The sequence below is a fragment of the Adiantum capillus-veneris genome, chromosome 13 (assembly GCF_014529385.1).
Source record: "Adiantum capillus-veneris isolate H3 chromosome 13, ASM1452938v2, whole genome shotgun sequence".
Classification (NCBI taxonomy): Eukaryota; Viridiplantae; Streptophyta; class Polypodiopsida; order Polypodiales; family Pteridaceae; genus Adiantum; species Adiantum capillus-veneris.
In genome coordinates this window covers 10,510,709-10,528,819 of record NC_140943.1, presented here as the reverse complement: position 1 = coordinate 10,528,819, position 18,111 = coordinate 10,510,709, and the positions used below count along the sequence as shown (strand labels likewise).

At 46.9% G+C, this 18,111-nt stretch overlaps 1 protein-coding gene across 10 annotated transcripts in view; it reads right to left on the bottom strand.

Annotated features, from left to right (window-relative positions):
• Positions 1 to 18,111, bottom strand: part of ATM (Serine/Threonine-kinase ATM-like protein) — a 289,283-nt gene that overhangs the window by 113,579 nt on the left and 157,593 nt on the right. For all 10 annotated transcript variants that reach the window (XM_086526409.1, XM_086526408.1, XM_086526410.1 and 7 more), the window contains exons 39-40: positions 3,237 to 3,414; positions 2,916 to 3,131 (exon numbers count right to left, since the gene is read on the bottom strand). In XM_086526409.1, coding sequence (XP_086382535.1) covers positions 2,916 to 3,131; positions 3,237 to 3,414 — 394 coding nt within the window. The remainder of the gene's footprint in view (positions 1 to 2,915; positions 3,132 to 3,236; positions 3,415 to 18,111) is intronic.

Sequence of the window (18,111 nt, the reverse complement as noted above, 5' to 3'; positions counted from 1 at the left end):
AGGAGGGCAGATCACATGGGAGACGGATCTATTGCAGCTTTGTGGACTTCCGCAAAGCATTTGACACCGTACCCAAAGCTAGATTGATGCGCAAATTACAGGAGATGGGAGTACCCACAGAGCTCATTTGGGGGGTCATAGCACTGTACAGGTCAATAGTGGGGCATGTACGCACCTCTGAGGTTTCTGACTACATTGAGAGAGACGGTGATAGAGGTGCACAACTGGCAGGAACATGGATCCCACTATTGTTATATGCTGATGATATTGTGTTGATCTCCGACTCTCCAGAGGGGATGCAACGACACTTGGATGCTTTGCATAGCTTTTCCCATGAAAGTGGCTTGTCTGTCAACCTTGGTAAAACCAAGGTCATGGTATTTAATACGACCCCGCAGTGGATCAGGACACCAGCGCCGGCATTCACATACGGCCAGGAGACAGTGGAATATACAGATGCTTACACCTACCTTGGAGTGGTTTTTAGTGGACCAGCATTTTCATTGAGAAGAGCAACAGAGACTAGATTGACCAGAGCCCATGCAGCATTGGGTAGATTGGAGAGGATGTGTTCACATGTTCAGTTTCAAGAGCCTCAGACGAAGCTCTGGCTCCTTGAAACCCTGGTGGCTTCTGCATTGCTCTATGGAGCTGAGATTTGGGGACCTTCATTGGACCATCATGGGAGGACAGGTCGCATTGATGGATGGGGGGACATGGACAAGCCACTAGTCTCTATCATCTCACGGCTCATTAGAGCAAAGGCTTCAATACCACGTGCCATTATACGAGCAGAGCTACCTGCCCTTTCCGCTAGTGGTTGAGGCGCTCACCAAATCTGTCTCCTTCATACACCGCATTTCGGAACTTCCTAGAAACAGATATGCCCGCCGTGCACTTGAGTCCTCTCGACAGTTAGGCATGCAGGGAGATACAGCATGCTGGTATGGGGAGATGACATCATGGTTTCAGGCGCATGGGTTCAACATAGACACATTGCCCCCCAGTACTCACTGGATGCACCCTCTCTGACTCTCACACAGTCCGAGATCACCACGCTCATCCGCTAGGACCTGACTCAGCTAGACATGAGGAGGACATGGATACAGCCAGCACAGGAGCTGGGCACGAAGATGGCTTTCTACAGAGAGCATCTTCTCCAACTTACGGAGGACGGTTTTGTGACGAGACCTAGATACATGGACACCCACTTGTCTCATGGGATACGGTGTGCTATTGGCCAGATACGCACATCTTCACACCAGCTGCGGATCGAGACTGAGAGATACAGCAGAGTACCAGCAGAGGCCAGGACATGCCTCCTATGTGACATGGAGCCTGAGATAGAGTTGCACTACACATGCCACTGCCCCGTCTACTACGAGATACGCGGCCGCTTCCACTGCCTTTAGAGAGAGAGTCATGCGGTACGAGGATCAGAGATGCTTGGGTCTGTTTTTGCTCGAGCTGCGCAAACACAGAGAGAGCCTGATGAGAGGAGAGGCCAGCCAGTCTCAGAGACGGATAACAGACTTCTTTAGAGCAGACACTGGACACCCGGAGGAGCTACTACCACAAGAGAGCTCACCGCCTCACACCGGAGGAGCTACTACCACAGGAGAGCTGGCCGCCTCACACCGGAGGCACACTGATCGACCAAGCAACCGAGCTAGGGAGATCCAGACGCCCACGATTGACCATGGAGGAGATTGATGAGATCCGCCAGCAACTGATGGTGGATCTTTTATGATCTGTGACTTAGCTATCCCACCTAGCTAGATCTTTTGTGATCTGTGATTTAGCTATCCCACCTATCTGCTTAGATCACACCTAGCTGTTTCAGATTTCATAGCATTTTATTCTGTCATTTTATTTTGTCATTGTCATTTTTGTTACTCTGACATTGTATCAGATCCACCACATTGTAACTCTTTGGTCTCATAGGTCATTCTGCCCTTCTGAAGACGTTAATATAACATTTCATTTTCATTTCATTTCTCTCATAGCACATGGGAGCTACATGCAATAGATATGCACGACTAGCGCTTGAGTCATCACGACAACTGGCAAGTGAGGGTGATACTTCATGTTGGTTTGCACAAATATCAGCTAGCTACATGGATTTAATATGGAGAAGCTGCCCCCTTTTCAGTCTTCTTGGATGCACCATCCCTCACCCTCACACATTCAGAGATTAGCAAGATTATCAGACATGATCTCATTCAGCTGTATACTAGGAGGACTTGGCTGTCTCTGTCACATGAGTTGGGACAAAGACGGCTTTATATCGAGACCAACTTCTCCGGACGACAGATGATGGGTTTATCTCACGCCCCAAGTATATGGACATCCACTATCTCATGGCATTAGATGTGTTATTGGTCAGCTACGCACCTCATCTCACTAGTTGAAGATAGAGACTGGCCGATACAGAGGTATACTCCCAGAGGAGAGATTATCCCAGGTTTGTCGGAGAGAGCCAATTGGGATCCTATCTTGTAAACTCATACAACCAATCAAATTGTGGCTACGTAAGAAAAAAAACAATCTGTGACTTTTTGCTCTATACTCTCTATGTACCTAAATCAAACCTACATAAGAGACTCACCACACAGATTTTGACAAGTCTCATAATATTGAGTCGCTAGAGCTACTTCAAATAAAGCATGTAAACAGTTCCATGGAAACTGGTTAACTTCAAAGCTTTCTAGCCACAATTTTATGCACGACTTCTCTTTGAAACTATAGAGCAGATACTTCTATTAAATAAGAACCCGCAAAGTTCAACATCACCACTCCAACACATATGTCAGTCACAATAATTATTTCAAGATGCCAGCACAAGTCTCCAATACTGCAATTAAGATCTACAATCAGCTTCAGCTGTACAGAAATATTGCCTTCACAGGAAGTACCTTCAGGGTTTGGGCTGTGAGCTCAATCACAAGAGCACGTTCATCAAGAAGGTAAGTTTTTAATTCTAGTAATATTGCCTTCAACACCTCATCCGAAATGTCTGAGTTCATCTGAAGGCACTCGCTATAGCCCGCAGTTAAGAAGGATGAAAACTCTGAGCCACCATGAATTCCAGGTAGATTAAAAACAACAGCGTGAGGATCTCCAATTCCCATCTGCGTCAAGCTGACTCTTTGTGAGCATAATGAATTCAGTAAAATTTAAGTTGGAAAAAAGGACTTTCATAACTAGTAACATAAAACAAGTTAAATTTATTTTACCGTTGCGATAATGTCACCAACAACATCAGCTAGCTCATGTAAACTGCTGTTTAAGCTCTGCCGGACTGATCTAAGCAGTGCAAAAGCTGTCTGACTATCACTTTGAAGCTGAATCTGTTTTTTTTCTTGTGTACCATAATTATCTGTAGACGAAAATGCTAGGCGCAGATTCTGCAAACTGCCAATTTTCATACTTTTAGGCTTTCATAATAGTAGATTTCAATAATTTACATCTACTTTGAAACCGGGTACTTGTAAACATGCACCTGATGCAGACAAAGACAAAGATGCTCTTTTTCTATTTAATTGTGGGATAGCTTCAGGGGTTGCTATATGAATTGTAATCTGATATAACCTTGCTAATCTCATGACAATTTCAGCCCTTGTAATTCGATCATGATCTGTCACTTTGGCCCTTTTAAACTATGTGAGCATAAAATCATGTCTCAAATTTCGGAGACATGTTTGCATTCTTACTTGCTTCTTTGATAAAGAGTCAGCTACATTCACAGAGGCTGACAATCCAACTGTAGCATTAATATGTCGATGTGTGTCCCAAATTCATGACTGCTCAGCCTAAACTACTCGATGATGAAGAGGATGGTATGAACCTCCAGTACTAAAAGAAATTTTCTCCAAGTACAAGATAAGATCCTTCACAAGTGATGTGTGGCAATGGGAAAGCCACAATGCCAAGGATACTCTTGCCAAAAGGTGGTCCAGCCAAGGTATAGCTGTCCTTGGCTCACATCTCTGCCACTGGTCCATTGACAATGCACTACTAGCAGTCTACACAATCCACATCCAAGTCCTATGGTCTACCAAAAGTGATTGTCTACTACCAAGATCCTGACTAACCATGGCTCTATCCAACTATATACCAATCTCCATCTGCAGCCAACCCGTATAGACTGGTTGCAGCAGGTTCTTGTTCTGAAGCTGTAGTGTGCTGCCAGCCAATCCCCCATGTTTTTAATCTGGGTTGTATATCAAGGTTCTCTGTGCAATCTTTAGTCTTTATGAGTTTCCTACTGTTCTATGTACAACGCACTCAAAGTTATTGACATGTTCAAATTCCTGCATGGCTGCGGTCACATGCCTTGTTGCAAGTGAGACTTCTTCATGGTAGTTTTCATACAGCGTACTATAGGCTGTACCATATGGTTGTATGGCGTCTCTCACAAACTGCTGACGTGTCAAGTCAATAAAGAACAGAGCCAACCTTCAAATGACGGTCGAGGGGGCCTAAACCCTAAGAAGAACAAGCAACAGCAGAAGAAGAAATCCTACCAACTTATGGGACCCCGTCCGATGGGGCCCAAGTGACATAAAGGCATATATATAAAGCAGGACCCACACACACACACAGAAGGATTTGCGTGGAGCTCATGACGTGGCAACTATACGGAAAACCCGGATTTTGCACTGACATGATGACGCGGTAGACTGTACGGATTTCTTGGTTTTGCACTGACTGCTCACGTGGCAGTTAAAATTTCCGTGATTTACGCTGGCAGCTTTTGGGCATCTCTTTTGGACGAGATGCTTTTGATTTTGAAGGCTTTTCATGTAAATTGCTTTTCGGCCTAGGGCCTTTGAATATGAGGCCATGGCCTCATTCTCGGGCATGCTTCTAGACGAAGGTGCAGAGGATGGAGTACCAGCTTGTACTTTGATGATGCAATATAAAGAAACACCGAAAGGGGCACCAAGGTTTGGGGCCAATACTCTTTGAGGTGGAATTCCGCCACTGCGAGTTGCGTGTGCTCTCTCTCTCTTTCAGTTCAGTTGTTATTGAAGTGCTAAAAGTTTGTTCAATCTGTTCTTTTCTATTGGCACGTGGTGCCCGTCTTGTGACAGTGGTATCAGAGCATCAAGTGTGTGCTTTTCTGAAAGCATACTGGTCCTACAAAAGAGCAGACAAAGCAAACTAGAGGCTATCGGAAACTTATTTGAACCAGACTTATTAGCCACGCCCACCGTTACTTCATCGCACATCGGGCGCGCTCCCGTCTTCACCGCTCATGTCTTATAGGGCATAAGCCAAAAAGATCACTTGCAAGAGAAGGATCCAAGAATTGTTTCGAGTCATTGTTTTTCTCAAAGGCAGTGCCATGCAGATGTTGATGTCTATAGCTACAAAGCCGCACACTCCAAGGACTTGGCAAGCTTTCAATAAATTTTTTTTTGCCCGAAGTTATATGGTTTCTAACATCTTCCTTCGGAGTGCAACTTTTGGCAGAGTGGGGTATCCTGAAATGCTTGCCACGGAAACCCTAGCAGATTACGACTTGAAATTTTTGGACCTCTCTCACCAGGTGTCTCTTCTCAAGCTGATAACCCTAGAAGTCCAATGCGATTGCTACGTCTTCGGATTACCATCGCCGCCAAAGGAACACTGTCTATCCAAGAGCTCATGGACCATGTTGTGGTCGGCTACGACCTTATGGGAAGAACCTAACCCTAATTTTTGGTGCATGTTTCAGGATGGAAAGTCAATCGACTTTTCAAGCTCGAACAATGTCGAGATTGCTTTTTACGTTTAAGTCTTGTTTGGAACTTGTTTGGTGATCCTGTTTGGAATTTGTTTAAAATGGATGCTATCTGTTTTGAACCTGTTTTAGTGCCGATTTGAAATGTTTGATTCTGGTTTTTAATACTGGTTTCAATAATTGGTGATTTTTACTCCCGGGTAGAGTAGTGAGAAATGTTGTTTTGATATTGTTTGAACCTCGGAACGACGCAGACGGGATGTCTAGGGAGCGTTTGGTTGTATGCTTGAAAAATATTGTTGTTGTGACTCCCGACCCGGACCTGGATGGTTATGCGGGAGGAGTATTGAGAATTCTGAGCAGTGGTTACTCTCAGAACCTCTTAACAACACAGGCTGCGGTTCGGGGGGCGTTTGGTTGTAAAAGGCCTCTAAATCTTCGGGCCCGGACCTTATTAGGTTATGCGGGAGGAGTGATGAGGGAGTCCTTGAATATCTCCCGGCCCGGACCTTGATGGTTATGCGGCAGGAGTGTTCATCGCCAACTTTATGTTTCTATGTCTTGTAACATGCATACGTGAGCATTTGTGTTGGACTGTGATGTGCAAACCACTGAATATTCTTAATTGGATGAGATTGCCAGGGTATGTAATTTTAGTGCATCAAGACACCCGTGGAAGATCAGTGCGGTCTGAGTGTGATGGCTAATTTTACTACGCCAGAATATCAAGAGTTCCGATCTAGACGAAAGTACAGCCAACTCCTTGATCAAAAGAGCAGAAAGGAGAAGCCAGCTACTTAACAAAAGAGCAAACTGATTGTCCCTCGGGAAATTTTTGAGCTACCTTGAGTTGTTTTGCAGATATGTTGTAATCGAGGACGATTACTTTCTTTCAAGAAGGGGGGATGTCACAAACTGCTGACGTGTCAAGTCAGTGAAGAACAGAGCCAACCTTTAGATCACAGCCGAGGGAGCCTAAACCCTAAGTTTTTTTTTTGTTTTAGGAGTCGGGTTGGGCACTCCTAGCCATTCCCCTCATGCACCCAAAAAGTGCACAAGAACAACGACTAGGACTATGCACCCAGGCTCCTAGGGCAGACGCTTTTGTCACTAGTTTCCTTTGGACTACGTGAGGCTTTGCTTCCCCAAGAGGCCAAAATTATCTACACTCTTAGGGCAGTGCCCTTGAGAGACCCATCTCGCTCACTAGTTATGGCCCTGACAACGACCAAGTACCTCTGTTCAGAGGCCCAAGTACTGCGGGACTTGCTTCGGTCTTCCCTTTGGAGTTGCCTCCTCCAGGTAACTTATCGCTCACCACGTTAAATTGCCCTTGTAACCCGACGGTTTTCCCCTAGGAAATGCCATACCCGCTTGGAAGGGCGTCGGCTCACAGGGAGAACAAGCAACAGCAGAAGAAGAAGTCCTACCAACTTATGGGGCCCAATTGACATAATGACACACAGAAGGATTTGCGTGGAGCTGATGACGTGGCAACTGTACAAAAAACCCGGATTTTGCGCTAACATGATGACGTGGCAACCTATACAGATTTCCGCATTTTGCGTTGACTGCTAAAGTGGCAGTTTTACAGATTTCCGTGATTTATGATGGCAGCTTGGCATCGCTTTTGGACCAGATGCTTTTGAGTTTGAAGGCTTTTCATGTAAATTGCTTTTGGGCCTAGGGCCTTTAAATATGAGGCCATGGGCTCATTCTCAGGCATGCTTCTGGACGAAGGTGCAGAGGATGGAGCATCGGCTTGTACTTTGATGATGCAATATAAACAAATACCGAAAGGGGCGCCAAGGTTTGGGGTAAATACTCTCTAGGAGGGTCTCTCTGGCAGCGCCACTTGAGAGAAAGATAGAAATCAGTCGAGATTTCTGTGAGCGAAAGAACATTCACCTTTGAGACACTACTAAGGGCATCAGCCACAGCGTTGGTAGCACCCTTACGGTAGTGTATCTCAAAGTCGAACTCCTGCATAAGCTCGGCCCACCTTGCCTTGCGAGCTCAAAGGTCATGTTGATCACAGAGATATTTCAACGAATGGTGGTCAATCCATACCATGAAGGGGGCACCATAGAGGTAATGCCACCAAATTTTCAATGCATGGTAAGTGCCCTTACAGTAGCGTATCCCTAAGTCGAACTCCTGCAAGAGCTCGGCCCACCTTGCCTTGCGACCTCAAAGGTCATGCTGATCACACAGATATTTCAACAAATGGTGGTCAGTCCATACCACGAAGCAGCCATCCAAGAGGTAATGCCATCAACTTTTCAATGCATGGATGACTGCCAACAGTTCCTTCTCCTGTGTGGAGTAATGGGTTTGCATGCCTATGAACTTGCGGCTTCCAAATGCCACACGTCGGCCGTCTTGATAGAGAACAACACCCATGGCATAGTCGCGGGCATCCGTTTCCATCAAAAAGGGTTTGTTTCGATCCACTATCTATAACATAGTTGCAGATGTAACAAGTTGCTTCAATGTTTGAAAACATTGATTGATTTCATCGGTCCACGTGACAAATGGACTAACACTACGCTTTTTGCTTTTAACACCGTTTAGCAAACGTGTAAAGGGTTAACAATCTTGGTGTAGTAATTGATGAATTTCCCCTGGAAAGATTTCACTTGGCGTATGGTTCATAAAACGGGCCAATGTAGGACCACTCTTAACCTTTCGCGATCAATGCGGATGCCATCCATGGACATGACATGGCCGAGATACAACTCCATGCGGAAAAATTCGCACTTGCTCGCCTCGTAAAATATGCAAAATGAGATGAAGGTGTTGCAAATTCTCCTCTAGTGTGCGACTATAAATTAGTATGTTGTCGAGGAGCACGACACCCCACTTTCCAAGATGTGGACAAAAGAGGTCATTCATCATCTGTTGAAGAGTTGCGGGAGTGTTGGTCGATCCAAAAGGTAAGACCAAAAATTGGTAATGCCCATACTATGTACGAAACGCGCTTTTCGAGACATCGCGAGGGTGTATCCATATTTGATGGTAACAAGACCAAAGATTGATTTTGGTGAAATATCTCGCACCTAAGAGTCGATCCATGACCTGACCTTGATCACGAGACAGGGCTTTTGCCCAGCCATCCTGTCTTCATAGGGCAATCCTGTTCTCCTCACTAAAAAAGGACGATGGTGGGATGCGTTTCTGTGTAGATTTCAAGGGTCTCAACAAGGTCACCGTCAAGAATAAGTATTTGTTGCCTAGGATGGATGACCAGGAGGATATATTGTAGCTTTGTGGATTTCCGCAAAGCCTTTGATACAGTGCCACGAGCCAGACTCATACGTAGATTGCAAGACTTGGAGGTGCCCATAGAGCTGATATTGGGGATCTTAGCTTTATACAGGACAGTGGTAGGACAGGTACGCACTACTCAGGGCATGCCCACCCTAGTGATCGAAGCATGTCAGCAAACTCTTTTAAACAAGAATCTAAATATCCCTTAGCAATAGCATCATGATCAAACAAAGGAACATCATGCTCAAATGAGAGCTCATCCACATTTGGACTTATTGAGTGACAATGAAAGGAAAAATCAACATTGGAATCTTTGACAAAACAGACTTAGACTTCAACATTAGGATCATGAGACCATGTATAAAACTCTTTTGCTGCAATAAAATTTACATCAAAATCGGTGGTCCCGGAGGATGAACAACCCTCGACCACATGATACACATTATCCAACTCAAAAAAGATAGTATGAAGAAATAAATAGAACAATAGAGCCATTGTCAAACAAAACCGTCACGATTTGGCCATTGATTCGCCCTTGCACACGGAGAAGATCATGCAAGCCAAACACTGTTTTATCGACGTGACAATCGTGCATTAACTCTGAATTAGAACAAGACAACGTGCGCAGTTTGTCAATGACGTTTACCGAAGTCTTCGTCGCTGCGGAGGTGCTTGGATTCTTTCTTCGTTTTGGGAAATCCTTGTCGCCGCGGAAGTAGCATGTCTGATGGAAATCATAGCAACGATTCTTCTTTTGATCCTCGGGAGTCGGCATGAGAAGCCTTGCCTTTGCCATTCTCCTTGAATTTCTTCCGCGGAGGTCCAATTGACAAATTTGAGGCTGTTCATGGAGCGAAGCATTTAAACTTTGACATAGAAGTGCCGCGGTTAGAGGTCTCCCCCCCTATTGAGCCACTAGCTGACACGACTAAAGCAAACTTGTAGATGTCCTTTAATGATATAATGGGGTTGTGCAATACCTCATTTTGGCATGCCAACGGCAATGCGAATAGATACAACATCTGTAAAATGACTTTTGGGTCTTCCAAGGCCTTCCTCTTCTGAACGAGGTCCTTGAATTCCTATGAGTAAGCGTCCAAAGCTTTCTTTCCCATCTTCCACTTGAACAATTTCTTGTAGCATTCGATCTTGTACAAGCAACGAAGCGAGCGCAAAAGACCGATTGAAAATCTACCCAAGTCGCCAGATGAGGCCGTAACCCTGCCCACCATGTGTAGGCGAGACATCCGAAGCTGCCGGAGATGGAGAAGGAGAGGGTGGGACGATGCCCATGCGTGTGTGTGGAGTCCAGAGGAGAAAGAGGTGCCTCCTCCACAGGATAATACTTTGCTAGCGTTGCCATACTCATGTGGAGTAGCGTTGTGTGACGCCATGGCAAACGGGTAGAGTGAGATACAGGAGTATGTAGAGGTAGGTTGACGTCCAAGTCGTGTAAAGAAATAAGCAAGAGTGTGGAGAGAGAAGAGAGAGAGAGAGAGAGAGAGAGAGAGAGAGAGAGAGAGAGAGAGAAGGAAGAGAAAATTGCACATGCGAAGGCTTATGGTGACTTAAGAAAATTTCACCCCTTCACGTACCAGCGTAAATTTATAGATGTAGACAAGGAGGCTAACTGTCACCAGCGTGTGACTACTATCTATCCTTTTTGTTGATTTCATTCTTATTATCTATTTACTTTCACTTTTTGGAAACACCCCTCGGGAAATGTAACTGCCCTGCATTGCATAGCTAGTGTGGAACTGTCCAGAGGGAGTCCAAGCCTGAGGCAAGAGAGCACTAAGGTTGGACAAGACTATGGTTAGCCAAGTGGGGTCATTGACAGCCAAAGTGGAATCCTTTGCTACAGAGGCTACAAATTTATAGATGTAGACAAGGAGGCTAACTGTCACCAGCGTGTGACTACTATCTATCCTTTTTGTTGATTTCATTCTTATTATCTATTTACTTTCACTTTTTGGAAACACCCCTCGGGAAATGTAACTGCCCTGCATTGCATAGCTAGTGTGGAACTGTCCAGAGGGAGTCCAAGCCTGAGGGCAAGAGAGCACTAAGGTTGGACAAGGACTATGGTTAGCCAAGTGGGGTCATTGACTAGCCAAAGTGGAATCCTTTGCTACAGAGGCTACATTTCAGTTCTGGATGTGGCCGTAGTGTACAAAGAGGGTCGGATGACCTAGAAAGATACAATGGCAGCATCTCCTAAAATTTAGGGAATTGCTATTTTGGGACCTGAAAATGTGTTGGCGTCATTACCTCCGGAATGACAAAGGGAACATTTTCTTACTATGCCGTGAAGTCAACTGGGCAACCGGTTGGGAGATTTTTAGATGGCAACCTCGAAACGGGAAAATGCTTATAAATGTGCCAAGTGGCACCTTCTGGTGCACTTGCCTCATGCAACAAGAAGTGGCGCTGAATTTAGGAGGGGGAGAGCCTCATTTTCAGTTTTTGTCACAGGTTAAGAGCTATGGAGTGCTTGCTTTCCCTCTTATGCACAGTGCGGTGCCAGGAGTGATGCCCTGCACGCTACGCACTACCCTCTCTCTCCCCTTTGGCAGTATGTTATGCCCCTCTAGTGGGCTCTTCATTTGACCAATGTACAGTTGTGTGGGTTCATGCACGATTGCCGAGGCAAGAGCCTCTTGCACAGGTACTGGATTAGCTAGCGGCTAATTCCCCCGCACGTACAGGTGAATTCGGAGAGGTTTCACGCCAGAAATCTCGTCCGATTCAAAGGGCAAGTAGCCCTACAGGTGCGGGAGCTCGAGGACTTGCTACGGTTGCGACCGGCACGCGAAATGGAGCCCGAAACAGTAAATTACAGCCTGCTGTGTATTTTTGCAGGTTTAGGGTTTTGGCCCTAAACGGACCCTAATACCCCCAAGAGGTTCGGGGACGCAAGGGGACCGCTGTACAGGTGATCTGGCGCATTTTCAGGGCTGAAAACAGAGAATTCAGCGTGCTGCAGATTCTCGCCAGGTTTTGCAAAGTGCCCGTATGCGTCGGGAAAGTCAGTCAATGCGTGGGAATACTGACTGTGAAGGGTCCTAGTACAGTCATGCTGCCGAAATCAGGCCGGAACAGTTGAAATTCAGCCAAGTTTGTGCGGGGCAGCTTGTAGGGATCCACAGCATTTATTCCCTCTTTTAAAGAATAAAGAAATACCGAAAGGGGCGCCTAAGTTAGGGGCCAATCTGGTGTCGGTCTTCTCATACAGGTGCATTCTAGCATCTGTATCCCATTCCTCTCTCTTGTGTCTTGAAAGTACAGGTAAAATAGACGACTAATAATGGGTGAAAGCTAAATCAAGGTTTAAAGTAAAGTCTAGCGCCCTTTTTGGATTGAACAGGCCGGTTTCACTAACCACCTTGAAGCTAGCCATTCAAGAGGGGGACATAGCTTCCTTCCAAAGTTCCAATTTCGTGCCCAAATTTCAGTTTTATGCTCAAAAATTCAGGTTTCACACACAGCTGGCGAAGTAGTAAAATGTCTTGTAATAAAGAGGTCTATTCCCACCCACTTATAAAAAAGACATGGGCGGCCATTTTAATAATTGGAGGTCAAGTTTTAAAGCTCTTTCAACAAAGAACCCTCTCACTTATGGGCTAGCGTGCTTGAGAAAAATTGAGGAGAGCACTGTGTGTGTAACCGCTCGTGCTAGCCCAAAGGTGCCGCCCCCAATGGTGCCCCCCCCACTCAATTGGTGCCGCTTGCTGCACTTGTCGGCCGCCGTGGCAGGGTTGCACGTGCCAATGGCCCGCTTTGTTGTGCGCTACCTGTCTCAGGCCAAGGCCTCTACTACGGAGCGCACCTGCTGCACTATAGGGACAGCTGCATGTTGCCAGACAGTAGTTCTGCGTACTGGATGACACATACAACAATCCAAAGATCGACAAAGTCCACTACTAAGCCCTCTGAAGTACTACCACAGAAAGCACCGAACTTTTCTGCTGAGTAGAAGTCCTCCACCCCTGCTATTTCTCCCCTCCCACGCACCTACCTCCAATACCTCAACGAGTGCTTCACCTCCCAGATCACCTTCCCAATACAATTGTCAAACACTGTGTTACAACAACCTCTTGACCAACACGCTCATGAGCAGATAGCCATGGAAGAGCTGACGACCATGCTCAGAGATTTGTTTTCATCTGCAAAGGTCATGGCCTCAACAGAAAAGACGCATACCTAGTACTCTTCCCATCACGACAACAGTTTTGTGAATCTTTCAGACCAGGGGACTTCCAAGAGAAGGTTCTGGATGAGTTGGCCAACCTAATGCTCTAGCCAAATGAGACTTTCGCAGAACTCATGACCAGAACCAAGTCTCTGGTGGCTAAGCTTCCTCAACAACCAGGTGAATTTATGGTTAAGAAGTGGGTGGAGAAGGCTCTTCCCAAAACGTCTCAACAAAAACTCCGAGAGAGTCTCCGACATGACGCCACTCTGGAGGAGTTTGTCGTGGCTGCTACTAGGATAGAAGGGGCTAGGAAGCTGTTCACCAACTCCCCTTAGGTAGAGACCACCTCAGTATTTTTGGAAAGTCTTTCTGATCCTTTAACTTCTTTACACAGGGAACTCGAAGGCCTAAAGTTACAATGAGCTCTTGAAGATGAGACAATTCTCTCTTCAACAAGAGAAGCCTCCTCATCGGGAGGCTTTGAACCAGATGAAGCGCGAGCTAGAGGAGCTCAAGTCTCAGCACGAGACTAAGGCTATGGTTTGGTGTAGCTCATGCCGCTCTCGAGGGCACCCTCCACAGCCTGGACATGAGGACAAACATTGCTACTACTTAAAGGGATTGCAAGAAATACGGCAAAGTCTTGGTCCTACTCTCCAATAGGGGTTAGCACCTACATCCAACATGGTTTCCCCTTATGGCCATCCAAACCACATGCCACCTTTGCTGACAGCCCTCCTATGCAAGGTATGCAGAGCACTTTTCCCGAGAAAAAGATCCTTCTATTAGTTAACGAAACTGCCCATAGGGCTACAACCACCTCTACTAGAGAGGGCTACAAAAATCATAAGGGGGAGACTCTCCCAATGAAAAAGTAGCATATGATGAGGCTAAATCAAGAGATGGGAGGAGGGAAAAGCCACACAGATGAACGGTAGTGCCATCTGAGCACACCCTGGACCATGGTGAAGAAAGGCCCAGGGTGTCAGAGTCGAAGGAAAGCCTCTCTACGCTCCCGCATGTGGTCAGAGCTTCCCTGGAGTCTCTAGAACTAACCTCTGAGAGTATGGATCAACTCTAGCCAAAGATCTCGAATTGTCTCTGCTGGTGGTACAGGGCGAGCCTCAAGATGCGGAAGCAACAGGCCCGCCAGATGAACCAGAGTGTCAGGCTGCAAATGAGCTCCCAACACTCCTCTCTCTGATTGCACCACTCGTGTGGAGTAAGCTCTATAGCAGCCTGGAGTGTAGGTAGACCCCCCTGCATCACTATCATCCTACTCAAACTCAAGTGTCGGGCCTATGAGAGTGGACAAGCAGCTGCCCCCCAAGAGTACTACCGTGGCGTGGAAAGAGCTGGCATCAACCGCAAGACACGAAGCCAAACATGCTGTGCCAAAGGACAGTCCCAAAGACAATGACGCTAACTCTCCAAAGGATGGTCACAAGTTGCGCATGCTGCCGAGAGACCACTATGTACAAGCCAGCTCCCACTGCTGTAGCTCGATGTGCAACTAGCCACTGGAACAAAGTGACATGCCGCGACTGTCTGGCGTCCCACAACCTCGCCCAAAAAGCTGACAAGAACTCAGTTGTGAGACCCTCCTCCTGCCAATGAGGTGCTGCAACAAGACGAGCCTCTATCTGTGCTGCCAGTATCTGCGGTCCCAGTCGAGCAGTGTACTGAAAGATAGGGACACCTAGATGGTCGGCTGAGGAGAAAGGGTCCCCTCCAAAACCACTCTCCAGGATCCCACTGCACTCGTGCCAATGGATAGCTCTCCCAAGCCAACAGCCTCCAGTGGCCAGTCTCAAGAGCTGCTCGATCAGGATCTAAGACACAAGTCCTCCCACCAATGCCCACAACTCGGATCCTCTGAAAACAGCACTCTGCCGCCTAGGCGCTACTTACTCGAGAGGTGTGAGCCACTCAGCTGATACTGCCTCTGTGATGTCGTGACACATGCTCTACACCCCTCTCGTGCCCTGTAGCTGGATGCTTTGAAGCTCCTCTGACAAGCCTGAGAATTGCAGCCTGTCGCCTAAAGTGTATGCCGGACCTTCTGCCATGGGACCCCAAGAAACATGAGGCCTACTACCAACAAAGTGGCCTCTCTGAGTGCTAACCATGGGGTTCCAAACAAGGGGCTATGTCAAGCGCTCCTCTGTGCACGTAGGCTGGTGCTGCTCCAAGCCTCTCCGTAGCTGCTCCCAAGAGCAGAGCAGACTCACAGCGAAACGGTCCTCGAGTCTCTTGCTCAATCCAACTCTGCGCAACTTTGTGAAAATCCATTTGGTCGAAGGTCTCCAGGGGCCCACAGCCTGAGGCACTCGAGCACTAAGTCGCTGAAGCAAAAACTCCTTCCAAGGCTCCTTCCCTGGAAGGAATGCTTTGACAACAAACTTCCCAAGAAGGGCTCTTCTCTGTTGTGCTGGGTCTATGATCCCCAACCCCCCATGAGAACAAGGTAGAGTGATGACCTGCCAGGCCACTTTCGCCCGGGCTATCTGAGTGTCGCACCAGTGACCAAAGGAAATTTCTCATGAGCCTCTCTACCTGGCTGATGCAGGAACTCAAAAAGATCCAACAAGAAGTGATGTACCACATAGTAGCCAACAACACCTGGTTGGCCACTTCAACTCTGCCTGCCAGAGAAAGTTGTGCGGAGCTCCAATATAACAACTTCCTCCTGATGGAGGGGAGGAGGGGGGCAATCTGCTGCTCAGGAGACAAGTCCAAGCCAACCTGACAGCTCAAGTATCGAGCTGCAGTCCCTCGGGGAATCCATCTGAAACCCTCACTTGGCAGCCAATCAGGCACAGGAGCACTACCAACCGAGAAAGCCACTGTCTTTCTCCAGTTGATCAGTGCGCCCGATGCACAACAAAAGGTCTCAAGATCTCGCTCACACCTATGGAGGTTGGCCTCCAGGTACAAAGCTGAGTCGTCTGCAAACTCAGTATCCAGTAGCTCATCTCCCCGAATAGGGAGCGCTAAGCCACGTAGACCAACCTGCTGTGAAACCAAAAATCTGCTCATGGCCTCAGCATAGAACAACAAGAGGAAGGGGGCAAGACAGCAACCCTATCTAACCGAACGTCTGAGGATGAAACAATCACCTCTACCACCTGACAAAACTACCTGATTGTGTGCCCGTCTGTAAAGAGCTGACACACCTCTAATCCAAGCATTTAAGAAGCCCAACCTGCGTAGTGCCCTCCAAAAAGTCCCAGTCAACTCTATCGTAGGCCTCCCGAAAAGTAAAGATGTTGTGGAAGATACTCTTATGTTGGACATTATGTCCCATTTGTGGCGCACTCATGCTCTAAAAAAAGGCTTACGTTTGATGTCGATGGAGAAGCTTTGCAATCCTAAACGTCTTGGTGGACTTAATATCTTGGATTTGCACAGGCACGTCCTGCGAGGAAAGCTATGTTGTTCCCCACTCTAGTGCAACAAATTCAGCCTTGGACTCTGATGTTTGCATTCCTCGGTCAGCATGTTGTTACTTCTACTTTTGGCCATTGGCAACCATCTATCTGGGAGGTGGTTTTTGGCAAGATGGAAGGGCACATTCCTGGATGTCCTCTTGCTTCCACTTTAGCATCTGCCTGGAAAGAGGTTACGATGCATTTATCGTGGAATCCTCGGCAGAAAGGTGGTTTGATTCGTTTGGAAAGTCTCCATTGGAGCCGCACATTCTCTCTTACTTTGGTCAACCGCTCTCCTCGTCAGGCTTACTCTCTCTCTGGTCGTGGCATTCGTGTGGTTGAGGATGTGGTCGATGAGGCTGGATATACTTTTGATTTTCCCTTTGCTGCTCGCCTTTTTGCCTATTTCACCTTTGCCTGATGGGATCGCATGTCTGATTGGACCCTTCGGGAAACGCCTTTTCGAGATATTTCTGCAGGTAAAATTCATGCTCTTCTTCTACCACAACCATGGCTTGATGGTCATTGTAATGCCCTTTGGCGCATGCACAAATCTGACCTCTGGTGGAGGAGGCTCCTCTCTCCCTTGTGGAAAAGCCATTTTCCTTTGGAAGAGCGCCTGTTTCTTTGGCGCTCTTTGCTTGGAGTGCTTCCCGTCGGCACTTTCTTCGGGCGCGTCATATTCGTCCTTCTTCTTGCGTTCATTGCTCGACTGCAAAAGAGGATATTTGTCACTTGTTGTGGGATTGTTGCGTTACTAGAGACTTCCTTCGCCGTGTATCGGCCTGTATGCGGCTTCGTTTTCCTGGGGTTGTCTTTCACAAAAGGTTCTGGGCATTTGGCATTTTCTCACCAACACTGCAGCGTTTTGCAGTCTCCTTTATGTGGGTCAGATACTGAGCTTATTGGACCTTGTGGAGTCAGCGTAATGCTTACATGTTCCATCGTACTCATGCAGACCCATTCCCACTCTTCAGACTTTCTCTGAGGCAATCGTTACGGTTTGCTTTGGAAGTTGGTGTTATTATAATAGAGATGCATCAGCTTTCATATGAATGTTTTTAGTTACTCTCGACCGCTGAGTAGTTATGTGCTCTTTTCCTTGTATATGACCCTTTTAGTGGGTTTTCCTCGCTTTGAGGTTTCCCACTAGTAAATTAATCAAATCGATTTACAAAAAAAAGTGTGCGCGCGCGTACATAGGTGTACTAGCGAAGAGTGAACGTGTCCCTTTCTTAGATGGGCAGAGCGAGAGGGAATAAGAGCACCAGGGCAAGCAGGTTTCAGGAGAGGTTTCTCCACTCTGGTCTAGATTCTAACACTCAGAGCTATTATTGAGGAGAGTAGACACCACGGCAAGAGAATCTATTGTAGCTTTGTGGATTTCCGCAAAGCTTTCGACACAGTGCCGAGAGCCAGACTTATACACAGACTACAGGACATGGGTGTGCCTACAGAGTTGATATGGGGTATTCTGGCTCTATACA